Source organism: Bos taurus, chromosome 13 (genome assembly GCF_002263795.3).
Source record: "Bos taurus isolate L1 Dominette 01449 registration number 42190680 breed Hereford chromosome 13, ARS-UCD2.0, whole genome shotgun sequence".
Lineage (NCBI taxonomy): Eukaryota > Metazoa > Chordata > Mammalia > Artiodactyla > Bovidae > Bos > Bos taurus.
In genome coordinates this window covers 34,231,484-34,248,964 of record NC_037340.1, presented here as the reverse complement: position 1 = coordinate 34,248,964, position 17,481 = coordinate 34,231,484, and the positions used below count along the sequence as shown (strand labels likewise).

General features: G+C 43.7%; 1 protein-coding gene across 12 annotated transcripts in view; it reads right to left on the bottom strand.

The window, feature by feature from the left end:
- ZNF438 (zinc finger protein 438) overlaps positions 1 to 17,200 on the bottom strand; it is a 207,508-nt gene extending 190,308 nt beyond the window's left edge. For 4 of the 12 annotated variants that reach the window (XM_059892517.1, XM_010811223.4, XM_059892515.1 and 1 more), the window contains exons 1-2: positions 16,850 to 17,200; positions 16,118 to 16,196 (exon numbers count right to left, since the gene is read on the bottom strand). Coding sequence is in view for 1 of the 12 variants with exons in the window: in XM_025000477.2 (XP_024856245.1) it covers positions 15,935 to 16,041 (107 nt within the window). In the remaining 11 variants the exon portion in view is untranslated. The other 8 variants (XM_059892522.1, XM_059892518.1, NM_001143772.3 and 5 more) reach the window with 7 other exon arrangements.
- Positions 17,201 to 17,481: the final 281 nt, after the last annotated feature.

The following is a 17,481-nucleotide window of genomic DNA, read 5'->3' as shown; positions in this document are numbered from 1 at the left end:
TGCAAAGAGCCGACTCACTGGCAAAGAATCTGATGCTGGGAAAGATTGAAGGCAAGAGGAGAAGAGGGGAGACAGAGGATGAGATGGTTGGATGGCATCACCAACTCGATGGATGTGAGATGGAGCAAACTCAGGGATATAGTAAAAGACAGGGAAGCCTGGCAAGCTGCAGTCCATGGGGTCATAAAGAGTCAGACATGACTTAGTGACTGAACAACAACAACAAAACAGAGTAATAAGGGTTCTAATTAGAATATTAGAATGAACGGGAATCCTATCCCAAATAGAAATCCCTCTAATCAGATAGGCAAAGTGAATTGTGCAAGAGGGTTGCATGACCCAAATATACTCAAATATGGCTGAGAGCTGTCTTTGCACTGCTTTTGGCCTTAGTGTTCTCAAAAAATAAATTCTAAATAGCCAATACTGTTACCTTATGGTTTCTCAAAGCTCAGTGAAGCATCCACTCAAGTCTGATCAAAGTAGGATTCAGTTCAGTTCAGTTCAGTTCAGTTGCTCAGTCATGTCCGACTCTTTGCGACCTCATGAATCGCAGCACGCCAGGCCTCCCTGTCCATCACCATCTCCTGGAGTTCACTCAAGCTCATGTCCATCTAGTCGGTGATGCCCTCCAGCCATCTCATCCTCTGCCGTCTCCTTTTCCTCCTGCCCCCAATCCCTCCCAGCATCAGAGTCTTTCCCAATGAGTCAACTCTTTGCATGAGGTGGCCAAAGTACTGGAGTTGCAGCTTTAGCATCACTCCTTCCAAAGAAATCCCAGGGCTGATCTCCTTCAGAATGGACTGGTTGGATCTCCTTGCAGTCCAAGGGACTCTCAAGAGTCTTCTCCAACACCACAGTTCAAAAGCATCAATTCTTTGGCGCTCAGCTTTCTTCACAGTCCAACTCTCACATCCATACATGACCACTGGAAAAACCATAGCCTTGACTAGATGGACCTTTGTTGGCAAAGTAATGTCTCTGCTTTTGAATATGCTATCTAGGTTGGTCATAACTTTCCTTCCAAGGAGTAAGCATCTTTTAATTTCATGGCTGCAGTCACCATCTGTAGTGATTTTGGAGCCCCAAAAAATAAAGTCTGATACTGTTCCCACTGTTTCCCCATCTATTTCCCATGAAGTGATGGGACCAGATGCCATGATCTTCGTTTTCTGAATGTTGAGCTTTAAGCCAACTTTTTCATTCTCCTCTTTCACTTTCATCAAGAGGCTCTTTAGTTCCTCTTCACTTTCTGCCATAAGGGTGGTGTCATCTGCATATCTGAGGTTATTGATATTTCTCCCAGCAATCTTGATTCCAGCTTGTGCTTCTTCCAGTCCAGCGTTTCTCATGATGTACTCTGCATATAAGTTAAATAAGCAGGGTGATAATATACAGCCTTCCTATTTGGAACCAGTCTGTTGTTCCATGTCCAGTTCTAACTGTTGCTTCCTGACCTACATATAGGTTTCTCAAGAGGCAGGTCAGGTGGTCTGGTATTCCCATCTCTTTCAGAATTTAGGATTACAAACACTGAAATACTAATTGATTCAAGTGCCAACATGAACATTTGACTAGGTGTTGAAGGAAACCATGTCACCCTAAAATAATCTTGACACATTATTTTGAATTAAAGACATTTAAGAAATAGCAGGTGCAGAAGGACACTCTGAGACTTCTTGTCCTTCCTGAGAGCGAGATAAAACTCCCAAGTGAAACATACCTTCCCCATAGCAGAAGGAAGGAAGACATTCTTATCAGCAGAGGTGGGGGACTGGGGGCTGGGAAAGCTGTAGGAACAAATCTTATGACAGTAACCCTTATCTTGCCATTATCTCTTCACCACTTGCTATCTCTGCCCCACACCAGCTTTGTCTTGTCAATTCTTCACAAATTTATTGTGTGTCTAAAACGTGCAAAAGTTTCTGGCTCTGGTTACTTCTTTAGGTCTTCATTCTCTTGTGATGGCCCCTGTGTATATGTCAAAGTTTAACAAAATGTGTATGGTTTTCTCCTGTTAATCTGTTTTATGTCAGTTTAGTCCTCAGGCCCAGCCAGAGACCCAAAGAGGGTGGAGGAGAATCTTCCCTCACCTGCAGGGTCAAGAGGCCTAACTTAGTAAGGTTAGGCAGAGACTTGGTGAATTTATACAGAAACTGTCAAATTCATTTACAGAGAAGAATCCAACGAGAGGCAGTACAGCTTGGTGGAAACAGTAAAAACTCTATGATGTGTTTGGTGACCTTGAATAAGTTGCTCAGTATCTCCGAACACCATTTCCTCCTCTATAAAATAGGAATTATTTCACAGGACTATCAGAAAGATTAAAAGAGATACACATAACTAGTACTTTTTTAAATGTCCTAAGAGGACTTCCCTGGTGGTCCAGTGGTTAAGACTCAGCTCCCAATGTGGGGGGCGTGAGTCTGAACCCTGGTCGGGGAACTAGATCCCACAGGCTGTGCAGTGCAGCCAAAACATAAGTAAATAAATATAAATTAATTAATTAAAAATACACATTCCTATTCATTAAAAAAAAAAAAAAAGGTCTTAACAACCAGATCTCTGAGGCCTCTACCTACTTTGGTCTGGTAACTAACTTGCTATATAACACACATGACAAGTCATTTGATCTAAATCTGTTTCCTGATTTGTCAAATAGTTGGGGAATGGATACCCTACACATTTTCTGGAGTATGTATAACCATCACTTATGAAAATGAATCTGAAAAGGATTTTTCAAACATACAAAAACCCATGTAACTGGGAGATAATTAATTCTATACATACAAAAATGAAGAGGATTCATACGAGCAAACCTATTAAAATCCAGGATTATATAATACCCCAATCAAATTAATTTTAATAAGGAAAAAATGTCATGCCTAAAATCATACCCCAAATGCTAGACACACTGACCACCACATGGCTATGAGCTACAAGAATTCTTTTCCATGCAATAAATGAACCAAATGACCTCAGCTCTCCAAAGAACTAAAAGCAGTTCAACAACATCTTTTGTTCAAGTCAGGTGTTTGTCATTTACAACTACTACTTCAATTTCTAAAGCAACAGGAAAAAGAGAAAAAGAAAGCAAGCTATACACTGCAGGGTTTCTCAACATTAGCAGCGTTGACATTTTAACTTAGATAATTAAAAAAAAAAAGGAGTCCTTTTTAGTTTATTTATTTATTTTAGTTGTACTGGGTCTTCACTGTGGCTTGTGAACTTAGCTGCCCCGAAGCACGTGGGCTCTTAGTTCCCAAACCAGGGATTGAACCCCATGCTCTGCATTGGAAGGTAGATTCTTAATCATTGGACCATGAGGGAAGTTCCTAACCTAAATAATTTTTTGATGTTGAGGTCGCCCTGGGTACTGTAGGTTATTGAGGTGCTTCCCTGGCCTCCACTAACTAGATGCCAGGAGCAATGTGCCCCCCCTCCAACCCGCCAACATATACAGAGTTGGGACAACTAAAAATGCCTCCAGCCTTTGCCAAATGTCCCCAGGGTAAGTTGGGGGAGGGGACAAAGTCATCCCCAGCTTAGATTCACTGAGCTATAGCCTCACTACAACATTTCAGTATTTATTTCATATCTGGGGCTCCCCTTGTGGCTCTACTGGTAAAGAATCCGCCTGCAACATGGGAGACCTGGGTTTGATCCCCGGGTTGGGAAGATCCCTCGGAGAAGGGAAAGGCTACCCACTTCAGTATCCTGGCCAGGAAAATTCCATGGACTGTATAGTCCATGGGGTCACAAAGAGTTGGACACGACTGAGTGACTTTCACTTTCACTCTCTCTCTCAGTTCAGTCCAGTCTCTCAGTCGTGTCCGACTCTTCGCAACCCCATGAACCACAGCACACCAGGCCTCCCTGTCCATCACCAACTCCAAGAGTTTACCCAAACTCATGTCCATTGAGTCGGTGATGCCATCCAACCATCTCATCCTGTCGTCCCCTTCTCCTCCTGCCTTCAATCTTTCCCAGCATCAGGGTCTTTTCAAATGAGTCGGCTCTTTGCATCAGGTGGCCAAAGTATTGGAATTTCAGCTTCAACATGAGGCCTTCCAGTGAACACTCAGGACGGATCTCCTTTAGGATGGACTGTTTGGATCTCCTTGCAGTCCAAGGAACGCTCAAGAGTCTTCTCCAACAAAACAGTTCAAAAGCATCAATTCTTCAGCACTCAGCTTTCTTTATAGTCCAACTCTCACATCCATACATAACTACTGGAAAACCCATAGCCTTGAATAGACGGATCTTTGTTGACAAAGTAATGTCTCTGCTTTTTAATATGCTGTCTAGGTTGGTCATAACTTTCCTTCCAAGGAGTAACTGTCTTTTAATCTCATGGCTGCAGTCACCATCTGCAGTGATTTTGGAGCCCCAAAAAATAAAATCAGCCACTGTTTCCCTATCTATTTGCCATGAAGTGACAGGATCGGATGCCATGATCTTAGTTTTCTGAATGTTGAGCTTTAAGCCAACTTTTTCACTCTCCACTTTCACTTTCATCAAGAGGCTCTTCAGTTCTTCTTCACTTTCTGCCACATGGGTGGTATCATCTGCCTATCTGAGGTGATTGATATTTCTCCCAGCAATCTTGATTCCAGCTTGTGCTTCTTCCAGCCCAGCATTTCTCATCATGTACTCTGCATATAAGTTAAATAAGCAGGGTGACAATATACAGCCTTGACATACTCCTTTTCCTATTTGGAACCAGTCTGTTGTTCCATGTCCAGTTTTAACTGTTGCTTCCTGACCTGCATATAGGTTTCTCAAGAGGCAGGTCAGGTGGTCTGGTATTCCCATCTCTTTCACAATTTTCCACAGTTTATTGTGATCCACACAGTCAAAGGCTTTGGCATAGTCAATAAAGCAGAAATAGATGGTTTTCTGGAACTCTCTTGCTTTTTTCATGATCCAGCAGATGTTGGCAATTTGGTCTCTGGTTCCTCTGCCTTTTCTAAAACCAGCTTGAACATCTGGAAGTTCACAGTTCAGGTATTGCTGAAACCTGGCTTGGAGAATTTTGAGCATTACTTTACTAGCATGTGAGATGAGTGCAACTGTGCAGTAGTTTGAGCATTCTTTGGCATTGCCCTTCTTTGGGATTGGAATGAAAACTGACCTTTTTCAGTCCTGTGGCCACTGCTGAGTTTTCCAAATTTGCTGCATATTGAGTGCAGCACTTTCACAGCATCATCACTTTAGGATTTGAAATAGCTCAACTGGAATTCCATCACCTCCACTAGCTTGTTCGTAGTAATGTTTCCTAAGGCCCACTTGACTTCACATTCCAGGATTTCTGGCTCTAAGTGAGTGATCACACCATTATCATTATCTGGGTTGTGAAGATCTTTTTTGTACAGTTCTGTATATTCTTGCCACCTCTTCTTAATATCTTCTTCTTCTGTTAGGTCTGTACCATCTCTGTCCTTTATTGCCCATCTTTGCATGAAATGTTCCCTTGGCATTTCTATTTTCTTGAAGAGATCTTTAGTCTTTCCCATTCTGTTGTTTTCCTCTATTTCTTTGCATTAATTGCTGAGGAAGGCTTTCTTAACCTCTCCTTGCTATTCTTTGGAACTCTGCATTCAGATGCTTATATCTTTCCTTTCCTCCTTTGCTTTTTGCTTCTTTTCATAGCTATTTGTGAGGTCTCCTCAGACAGCCAGTTTGCTTTTTTGCGTTTCTTTTTCTTGGGGATGGTGTTGATCCCGGTTTTCTGTACAATGTCACGAACCTCCGTCCATAGTTCATCAGGCACTCTGTCTATCAGATCTAGTCCCTTAAATCTATTTCTCACTTCCACTGTATAATCATAAGGGATTTGATTTAGGTTATACCTGAATGGTCTAATGGTTTTCCCCACTTTCTTCAATTTAAGTCTGAATTTGGCAAGAAGGAGTTCATGATCTGAGCCACAGTCAGCTCCTGGTCTTGTTTCTGCTGACTGTATAGTGCTTGTCCATCTTTGGGTGCAAAGAATATAACCAATCTGATTTCAGTGTTGGCCATTTGGTGATGTCCATGTGCAGAGTCCTCGCTTGTGTTGTAGGAAGAGGGTGTTTGCTATTATCAGTGCATTCTCTTGGCAAAACTCTATTAGCCTTTGCCCTGCTTCATTCTGTACTCCAAGGCCAAATTTGCCTGTTACTCCAAGGTGTTTCTTGACTTCCTACTTTCGCATTCCAGTCCTCTATAATGAAAAGGACATCTTTTTTGGGTGTTAGTTCTAAAAGGTCTTGTAGGTCTTCATAGAACCATTCAACTTCAGCTTCTTCAACATTACTGGTCGGGGCATAGACTTGAATTACCAAGATATTGAATGGTTTGCCTTGGAAATGAACAGAAATCATTCTGTCGTTTTTGAGACTGCATCCAAGTACTGCATTTCAGACTCTTTTGTTGGCCATGATGGCTACTCCATTTTTTCTAAGGGATTCCTGCCCTCAGTAGTAGATATAATGGTCATCTGAGTGAAATTCACCTATTCCAGTCCATTTCAGTTCGCTGATTCCTAGAATGTTGACATTCACTCTTGCCATCTCCTGTTTGACCACTTCCAATTTGCCTTGATTCATGGACCTAACATTCCAGGTTCCTATGCAATATTGCTCTTTAAAGCATTGGACCTTGCCTCTATCACCAGTCACATACACAACTGGGTGTTGTTTTTGCTTTGGCTCCATCCCTTCATTCTTTCTGGAGTTATTTCTCCCCTGTCTCCAGTAGCATATAGGGCACCAACCAACCTGGGGAGTTCATCTTTCAGTGTCCTACCTTTTTGCCTTTTCATACTGTTCATGGGGTTCTCTAGGCAAGAATACTGAAGTGGTTTGCCATTCCCTTCTCCAGTGGACCACATTCTGAGACTGATAAATTAGAATGCAGTTGGGAGCTAACAGTTTTGCAGTATAAGAGCTCAGTAAAAGAATGCTGTCTATAGGAGAATTATAGGTACAGGAGGGAGTTATGGTTTAATTCTCTTCCATCAACATGCTGTTTTTTTGCTTAATTCTCTCTAAGAATTTCCTTCTTGGGAGTTCTTCTGGGGTAACAACTTAGTTAACCAGTCACCAAAGCTTAGTCTCTACCAGACTTACTAATTATTATTCATTAGTGATTATATGGGAAAAAAAATCATGCCTCAAGATTTTGATTTCTAAGCAACCAAATATGAAATGAAACAAAATTAAGTGCTACTTATCTACATAAATTATTAAATGTAGTCAAACATTTAAAATATTAAGTAAAAATACACAAATTAGTATTCAGCTAATTACTATAGATGTTTAATACATATATGTTGATGGTAAAATGCAAAAAGAAACCACAAGAAGCAGAATTTTAAGAATTACATTAAATGCCTAGTATACACCATCACTGGGTGAGACACATGGTTTTCTACAAGAAATAATTTCCATCTACTTACATTGGTACTCTTAACATAGTAGTGAAAGTGTTGGTCGCTCAGTCATGTCTGACTCTTTGCGACTCCACAGACTGTGCCCCAAAAGACTCCTCTATCCATGGACTTCTCCAGGCAAGAATGCTAGAGTGGGTAGCCATTGCCTTCTCCAGGGGGTCTTCCCGACCCAGGGATCGAACCTGGGTCTCACGCATTGCAGATTTTTTACCATCTGAACCACCAGGGAAGCCCGTTAATTTTGCCTAGGTAAATATAAATTTTAAAAGGAATCACAGTAAGTTACCTAGGATGCTATATTTCACCTGGTCAGTGTGAGAATGACTTCTGTTGTCATCAAATACAATAGCTGACCACCACTCCCCCTCTGCTGGGAGCTACCTGATACAAATAACCGTCAGCCTGCTCTCCAGGGCTGCCCAGGTGGTACTAGTGGTAAAGAACCTGGCTGCCAATGCAGGAGATGTAAGACATGCAGGTTTGATCCCTGGGTCAGGAAGATCACTTGGACGAGGGCATGGCAATCCACTCCAGTATTCTTGCCTGGAGAATCTCATGCAGAGGAACCTGGAGAGTTACAGTCCATGGGCTCACAAAGAGTTGGATACAACTGAAGCAACTTAGCATGCACCCAACAGCCTGCTCTCCCAGAGCCTGAACTTAAAAAATGACAAAGCATGAGCCATCAATAGGCCATCAATAGACACAATTCTACTTTATACCATGTCTAATGTTCTTAAGGAAGCTAACTGCAATTGTGGTTTAAAAAAATAATAATAATCACATCAACTCCACTAAATTTAGAGATACTGCAATAGCAGAGTTAAAATTCAGTGAGCTGCAACACGAGACAGCACATCTTTTACTTTTAAACTTGTGGTGGGTTCCTGTTTAGAGTTCTGGTGGACTTTGTTATTCAGATCAATTCTGCTGCTGAAAGCTAAAAAAGCTAAACAAAATATAATTGTATATGTTGTAGCAGAAAAGCTCGGAAATTAATCATGAAATCTACAATGGTATAAATTTATATAATCTTTCATGGTTTGAATTTGAAATATGCATATTAGGAAGTAATACAATGTGATAAATGTGTGTAGATTATAGTAGGCCCTGAAAGAGACTCATGGAAATACGATACCTATTTTTGTGTGTATTGTTCAAATTCCTACGTTTCCACATTGTTCCACATATAAGAGATGTAATCTATAGTTCTGCTCACGACAAATATCACCAGATCCTCTTTCTCAGACAAAAAAATCTAACTCAATGTTAAAGAGGATCAGCAGAGAAACTCAAACTTACTACAATGTGTGGAACTTTGGCACAATTCACTGAAATCAGTGGAAACCTGCCTAAATACTTCACACAACCCCTCCGTGGTCCTGTTATGCAAACTGCAACATTTCAGGCCAACTCCTTTATTTCACTAGTGAGCCCTGTCAACACTGAGGTAATAGAACTGGAAAAACTCATCACTCCACCATGATATTCAAATATCAAATTGTATTTCATTTGGCAATAATTACACAGTTGCCAAATAAAACTAATGCAAATATAGTATACTAGGCTTAGGTTTCGAGTCATTCTTTTCTTGAAACAGACTCCTGGGGAGCCTCGAATTGATCCTGCGTTTGCTGAGGCATTCCTTCTCTCCTCTGACCCCTTCCCGCCCCACCCCTCACGCATGTTCCAGGATGAACTCATCGGCATGCGTTTCTGCATTTAGCCTCTAGTTGTATTCCCACAGGTCCTTCTGCACACTCTGCTCCTCCAGAGGAGAGCTATGTTTTATTCATTTCTGAACTCCTCACACCTAGCCAATGTTCTGCATATAAAGTCATCCCTAATATCTACTCCACGGCAGGGACTAGAGATGGAGAAGAAGAAATACAGACCTCACCCTCTGGAACCTCACAGAAAGGGAGTATGGGACAGGGGCTGCCTGAACAGAAACAAGTAATGAAAGGCCAGTTAGCCTGTGTTCCTTTCTCCTCTTGCCATTCAAGGCTTCTTGTTGTTTTTCAGTCCCTAAGTCCTGTCCAGCTCTTTGAGATGCCATGAACACCAGGTTTCCCTATCCTTCACTATCTCCCAGAGTTTGCTCAAACTCCTGTACAATGAGCGACACCATCTAACAATCTCATCCTCTGTCACCTCTTCTCCTCCTGCCTTTAATCTTTTTTTCCCAGCATCAGGGTCTTTTTCAGTGAGTTGGCTTTTTGCATCAGATGGCCAAAGTACTAGAGATTCAGCATCAGCAACAGTCCTTTCAATGAATATTCTGGGTTGATTTCCTTTAGGATTGACTGGTTTGATCTCCTTGCTGTCCAAGAGACTCTCAAGAGTCTTCTCCAGCACCACAGTTGGAAAGCATCAATTCTTCAGCACTCAGCCTTCTTTATGGGCCAACTCTCACATTCATACAAGACTACAGGAAAAACCATAGCTTTGACTTGATGGATCTTTGTCATGAAAGTGATGTCTATGCTTTTTAATACTGTCTAGATTTGTCATAGCTTTTCTTTCAATGTACAAGTGTCTTTTATGATTTCAAGGCTGCAGTCACCATCCACAGTGATTTTGGAGCCCAAGAAAATAAAGTCTGTTACTGTTTCCACTTTTCCCCTATCTATTTGCCATGAAATGATGGGACTGGATGCCATGACCTCAGTTTTTTGAATGCTGAGTTTTAAGCTGGGTTTTTCACTCTCCTCTTTCACCCTCATCTAGAGGCTATTTAGTTCCTCTTCACTTTCTGCCATTAGATTGGTTCAGTTCAGTTCAGTCACTCAGTTGTGTCCAACTCTTTGCAACCCCGTGGACCAAAGCACACCAGGCCTCCCTGTCCATCACCAACTCCCAGAGTTTACTCAAACTCATGTCCATTAAGTCAGTGATGCCATCCAACCATCTCATCCTCTGTATCATCTGGTTATTTGAGGTTGTTGATATTTCTCCTGGCAATCTTGATTCCAGCATGTGATTCATCCAATCTGGCATTTCTCATGATGTACTCTGCATATAAGCTAAATAAACAGGGTGACAACATACAGTCTTGATGTACTCCTTTCCCAATTTTGAACCAGTCCATTGTTCCAAATCCAGTCCTATCTGCTGCTTCTTGACCTGCATACAGGTTTCTTGGAAGACAGGTAAGGTGGTCTGGTATTTCCATCTCTGAGAATTTTTCTGTTTGTTGTGATCCACACAGTCAAAGGCTTTAGCATAGTCAATGAAGCAGAAGTAGTTGTTTTTCTGGAATTCCCCTGCTTTTTCTATGATCAGACAGATGTTGGTAACTTCATCTCTGGTTCCTCTGTTTCTTCTAAATCCAGCTCGCACATCTGGGATTTCTTAGTTCACAAGCTACTGAAGCCCGGCTTGAAGGATTTGGAATATTACCTTGCTAGCATGTGAGCACAACTGTACAGTAGTCTGAATGTTCTTTGTCATTGCCCTTCTTTGGGACTGGAATGAAAACTGACCTTTTCCAGTCCTGTGGCCTCTACTGAGTTTTACAAATTTGCTCATATATTGAGCACAGCACTTTAATAGCATCATCATTTTAGGATTTGAAATAGCTCAGCTGGAATTTCATCACCTCCACTAGCTTTGTTTGTAGAAAGGCTTCCTAAGGCCCACTTGACTTCACACTCCAGGACGTTTGGCTCTAGGTGAGTGATCACACCATCGTGGTCATCCAGGTCATTAAGACCCTTTTTTATAGTTCCTCTGTGTATTCTTTTTTTTTTAAGTAAACTCAATTTTTATTTTTCTATATAATACATGGATATAAGCATAAAATCTCCTTAAAGAGCTTACAACCCTGAGGCGATGTCCTTGGGTATATAAAGTATACAGCAATAGCAAATGAAATCTGAGCTCCAGGAATGAAAATGGACTTTAAAAACATAATTTAATATTTATGCAATTGCACACATACGAGTAGTATTCTATGCCTCATCTAGTCTCTGAATCCAATTACACCAACTGCCTTGGAGTTTGCACACTGGACAGCCTGACTCCCTACATATATTTCATCATACACAATGCCTCCTTTCCAACTGAAATTTAATAAATTAACATGGGATTTACATATACGGATTTATATACGGTGAGTGATTTGCCAGAAAGCATAATCGGTTTTTGACAACAGCATCTGCCCACATACAAACTTTGGCCCTCAGAAGGATCTTGATGCCATCTGACTATAGTAACCTTGTGGGGTAGGGTCCTTGATGGTCACCTGGGATCCTCCAGAGGTGAGGTTTTTCATATAATCTGAGGGCTGCATCAGGGTCCTCTGTGTATTCTTACCTCTTCTTAATCTCTTTTGCTTCTGTTAGCTCCTTACTGTTTCTGTCTTTTACAGTGCCCATCTCCCTTGGTGGTGGTGGTTATTGTTCAGTCACTCAGTTGTGTCTGACTCTTTGCGACCCCATGGACTGCAGCATGCCAGGCTTCCCTGTCCTTTGGTATCTCCAATTTTCTTCAAGAGATCACTAGTCTCTCCCATTCTATTGTTTTCCTCTGTTTCTTTGCATTGTTCACTGTAAGAAGGCTTTCATATCTCTCCTTGCTATCCTATGGTACTCTGCATTCAGTTGGTGTATCTTTCCCTTTCTCCTTTGCCTTTCGTTTCTCTTTTCTCAGCTATTTCTAAGGCCTCCTAAGATAACTGCTTTGCCTTCTTGCATTTCTTTTTCTTGGGGATAGTTTTGGTCACTGCCTCCTGTACAATGTTATAAACCTATGTCCACGGTTCTTCAGGCATTCTGTCTACCAGATCTAATCCCTTGAATCTATTCATCACCTCCACTGTATGATCACAAGGGATTTGATTTAGGTCATACCTGAGTGGTCTAGTGGTTTTCCCTACTTTCTTCAACTTAAGCCTGAATTTTGTAATGAGTTCATGATCTGAGCCACAGTCATGTCCGGGGCTTGTTTTTGCTAACTGTATAGAGCTTCTCCATCTTTGGCTGCAAAGAATATAATCAATCTGACTTCAGTATTGACCATCTGGTGATGTCCATGTGTAGAGCTGTCTCATGTTGTTGGAAGAGCTGTCTCGTGCTATGACCAGTGCATTCTCTTGGCAAAACTCTGTTAGCCTTTGCCCTGCTTCATTTTACTCCAAGGCCAAACTTGCCTGTTTTTCCAGGTAACTCTCTCTTTTTTTTTTAGAGTTCTGCCCACCACAGAGAGTAAAAACTTATTTTTTACTTTTGCATTTTCTTAATATAAATTTATTTAATTGGAGGCTAATTACTTTACAATATTGTAGTGATTTTGCTATACACTGACATGGATATGCCATGGGTGTACATGTGTTCCCCATCTTGAACCCCCTCCCACCTCCCTTCCCATCCCATCCCTTTGGGTCATCCCAGTGCACCAGCCCCAAGGACCCTGTCTCATGCATCGAACCTGGACTGGCAATCCTTTTCACGTATGATAATATACATGTTTCAATGCCATTCTCCCAAATTATATCCCCCTCGCCCTCTCCCACAGAATCCAAAAGATTGTTCTATACATCTGTGTCCTTTTGCCGTCTTGCATGTGGCGTTATCGTTACCACCTTTCTAAATTCCATATATATGCGTTAGTATACTGTACTGGTGTTTTTTCTTTCTGGCTTACTTCACTCTGTATAATAGGCTCCAGTTTCATCCACCTCATTAGAACTGATTCAAATGCATTCTTTTTAATGGCTGAGTAATACTCCATTGTGTATATGTACCACAGCTTTCTTATCCATTCGTCTGCTGATGTACATCTAGATTGCTTCCATGTCCTGGCTATTGTAAACAGTGCTGCGATGAACATTGGGGTACATGTGTCTCTTTCAATTCTGGTTTCCTTGGTGTGTATGCCCAGCAGTGGGCTTGCTGGGTCGTATGGCAGTTCTATTTCCAGTTTTTTAAGGAATCTCTACATTGTTCTCCATAGTGGCTGTACTAGTTTGCATTCCCACCAACAGTGTAAGAGGGTTCCCTTTTCTCCACACCCTCTCCTCTCCAGATACCTCTTAACTTCCTACTTTTGCCTCCCAACCCCCTATGATGAAAAGGACATCTTTTTTTGGTGTTAGTTCTAGAAGGTCTTGTAGACCTTCACAGAATCAAAATCATTCAACTTTAGCTTCTTTGGCATTAATGGTTGGGGCATAGCTTTGGATTAATGTGATGTTGAATTACTGTGATGTTGAATCAAGACAATGAGGAAAAAAAGCAGGCTTTCTTTTCAGAAATACAAATGTGTGTCTTCAGCCCTGACCATTCCTCTGAGTTCCATATTCCTACATCCAAGAGCCTGTTCAATGTGTCAATCTAGTGGGAGTTACAGGGATGAATTGCACGGATTCTGAAACAAGATTGCCTGAGTCTGAATCCCAGCTCCATCACTCCCAAGCTAGGAGATGGCAGGCTTCTTTAGTGGCTCCTCCACACACAAAACTGTCATAAGAATTATATGTATTCACATGTGTAAAAGTGCTTAAAACCAGCCAAACACACAGTTCACACTGACATGGAGATTACTGCTATTACCAGCACTGGGACTGCTGTTACTATGTCTGCATGCATGCGCATGCTATGTCACTTCAGTTGTGTCCAACTCTTTGCAACACTCTGGACTGTAGCCCTCCAGGCTCCTCTGTCCATGGGATTCTCCAGGCAAGAATACTGGAGTGGGTTGCCATCCCATCCTCCAGGAGATCCTCCCAACCCAGGAAATCAAATCCACATCTCTTACATTTCCTGCACTGGCAGGCGGGTTCTTTACCACGAGTGCCACCTGGGAAGCCTGTTACTATGTCTATGGAGCATCTATAACTTGTCCAAAACAGAATTCATGGTTGTCCTCCTAAACCCCTTCCTCCCTTCTCAGGAAATAGCACCACTGTCCCTCCAGCTGTTTCAGCCTAAAACCAGAGAAATCATTACTTCTCCTTCTTCTCACACTCCAACTTCTAGCATCAAAAGTATACTATGACTTTGACCATATACCATCATCTCACCAACTATCTCCCCTAGCCCAAACCCCTGCCATCTCTCCCCAGGCAACAGTAAGAGACTCCATCTCCCCGCTTTCAATACTCCCCATTCCACAACCCTACTGCTAATTCTCCCTCCAAGAAAACTGCAATTAGATGCTATCCCCTTGATGCAAGGCTCCCTGTAGTTTCCCATCACATTCAGAGTAGCGTCTTCACACACCCCTGCCCCTTTAACCCACAAGGGTCCCCCTAGTTGCTGGCCCTCCAGTATCACTTACCACCACCTTCTCCCTTCCTTGCCTTGTTCTAAACACTCTCCCCTTGCCACGCCTTGGACACCTCAGGCTTGCTTCCAGCTCAGACCACTGCTGTCGCAAGACAGTACCATACAATCCTCTGAAGTCTGAACTCTGAGGTCGAGTTACCCACATTCAAATACTGTCCCTATCACATTTTAGCTCTGTCTGCAAGCATGTATGCTCAGTCGTTCAGCTGTGTCCGACTCTTCGCGACCCCATAGACTGCAGCCCCCCATGGAATTTTCCAGGCAAGAATACTGAAGTGGGTTTCCATTTCCTACTCTAAGGGATCTTTCCAACCCAAGCATAGAACCCACGTCTCCTGCATTGGCAGGTGGGTTCTTTATCACTGAGTCACCTGGGAAGCCATGAGCACATGTGTAACATTTCTGTGCACTGGTATCCTCCTCTATAACAAAAAATGGAGATATGAATACACATCTCAGGTTGTAAAAATCTAATTTAGTGTTTAGAAGAATGCCTCACATAGTTAGCTCTAGGTTAGGGTTTACGGCTACGATTATGCCTGCCTAAAAATTTATTACCTCAGGTTCTTCCTCTGAAATGTATTCCCTGATGGACCCCATGTCAAACAACCCGCCCTGTACTCCCACTGTTGTTCTTATCTTCCTTGACTTCACTGCACTTACCACCATCTGAAATAACATTATGTACTTATTCTTTGATGTCTGATACCCTCCTGGACCATGAGCTCCACCAGGTTGGCAACTTCATGTTATTTGCTGCTCTATGTGTAGTTCTGACTCAGAACCTGACTTTGAAAGTACACATCTCCTAACCAGGTTAGAGGACCAGCCGGAGTTTCTTAATAACAATACTTAGCCAGCCTTTCATTTTCATGATCACATCTGATCCTCAAAAAACAAACAGTACATATACTATCACCTCCCATTTTGGGGAGAAAAAGTTCCCAGCTTGGGTGACTTCTCTTTGGACACAAAGCTAGTAACTATCAGAAACAAAAATCAGAATCCTCGCTTTCTAAGGCTCTTCAAACTAGGATGGATGGGTATTGGGCCCCTGAGCTAAATTTACAGAAATGTTTGTATTCAATTTCCTGAATAAATACACCCTAGGGGCACCCAATATTCTTCCTTTCAAAGTTCTTAACAAACACTTGCTCCTGAATTTGAGAAGTTTCATAGTATAGCACTAACTCATCAAAAATGCACCAACCTCTGACAAGCCAAGAAAGTCAAACAGTAACATATGATGAGGTGAAATTCCAAACTGACAGAACAACCCCTAAAACACAGTGTGTCTGTTGAGTATACTGTGCTCATTCCAGGACGCTCAGTTTTCTCTACAACACCAGACAAGGGGGCGTTTTAATTGCTGAGAACATTGTGATACTGATACCAGTGATGTCTTGACTCCTGTCCACCAAGCTCAGAGACAAGAGTTCAGATCTGTGGTCCGGTTCAAGTGTTGTCCGTGACTAGATGGGCAGAAGGAAAGAAGGCAAAATTTTGAAAACATTCCCTACCTACAAGGCCTCTGGTCACCACATTCTCAGAATAACCGACTGTCTTAAGTTTTCTCCTGGCAAGGTTACCTCTCACAATGCTCCCGGCCCTGGGAGATGCCCATTAGGGAGGTTAGAGGCCGCTATGCCTCCATTTTACACAAAAAGGAAACTGAGGCAGCAAGTGGCCATCCCTGCAGCTCGCCCTCACCTATCTTGAAGCTGCTGGGACCCCAAAGGAAGCCCAGATATGCGGGGGTCTCTGCAGGAACCCTGCACCGCTGACTCAACATGTCAAACTCCAAGACAGATCGAATTCAGTCCTCTCTAGGAGGAAGAATGAAAAGAGGCTCTTCCCTTGGACTCCCCGTTCTCTGGCCTCTACTGCGGTCCCAAGGGAGGCCGTGCGAGTCTCCCCGGGCGCGGCCTCGCCTGCTCGCACTGCCGCCCCGCCCGCCACGGAGAGCGCGCTCCCGCCCCGGGCGGGTACCTGTCCCGTCACCGCGTTCGGCGGCTCCCCGGACCGCCCCAGGGGCGGAACCCAAGGCCACCACCGACTCCCGGGGTGCGAACAGCTGGGGGAGCCCCGGAGGCCCAAGCAGCTTCAGGAATCCTCAGAAACTTACAGTTTTCCTACCGCGTTCGCGTCACGGCGAGGTGACGTCAGAGGACCCGGCGCCTGGGCAGGTCAGGCCGCGGGCACCGCCCCCCGCGCGCCGACGGGAGACACGCCCCTTCCTCAACGGCCCCGCCCCGCCGCGGGGCCCCGGGCGCGGAGCAGGCGCAGACGGCCCGCGTGGCTGCCTCCTGGAGGGCTTCCCAAACCAGGTCGCCGAGGGCGGGGGCTGCTCGAGAGAGCTGTGCTCTAGCCGTGGGGCCGGGGGCGAGGCAACAATGGGAGTGGGCAAAGACCCACAGCAAACAGGGTGTCGCTAAGGGGCTAGGGCTGGACGCCAGAGTTGTGAGGTAAATTTTCCACAGACTTTGCCTTTCTTCCCTCACGTGTTCGTTAAAAGTTCTCCACGTGCGGAAGCAGCCATTTGCTGTCCATCAGGTGCTGCGGTCCCTTCGCCGGGAGCGCTCAGGTCTCCCACCAGCCCTTGCTCCTATGCCGCCCCGCCCCGACTCCGCCCCAAGTAGTCGGCCCCGCCCACCCCCAGTATACTCCTCCCCAATCGGACCACCCCCCTCCACCTGGCCCCGCCCCCTGGGGGTCCGCCCTTCCGGCTACTACTGGAGGCAGGACCGGCGCCCCGCG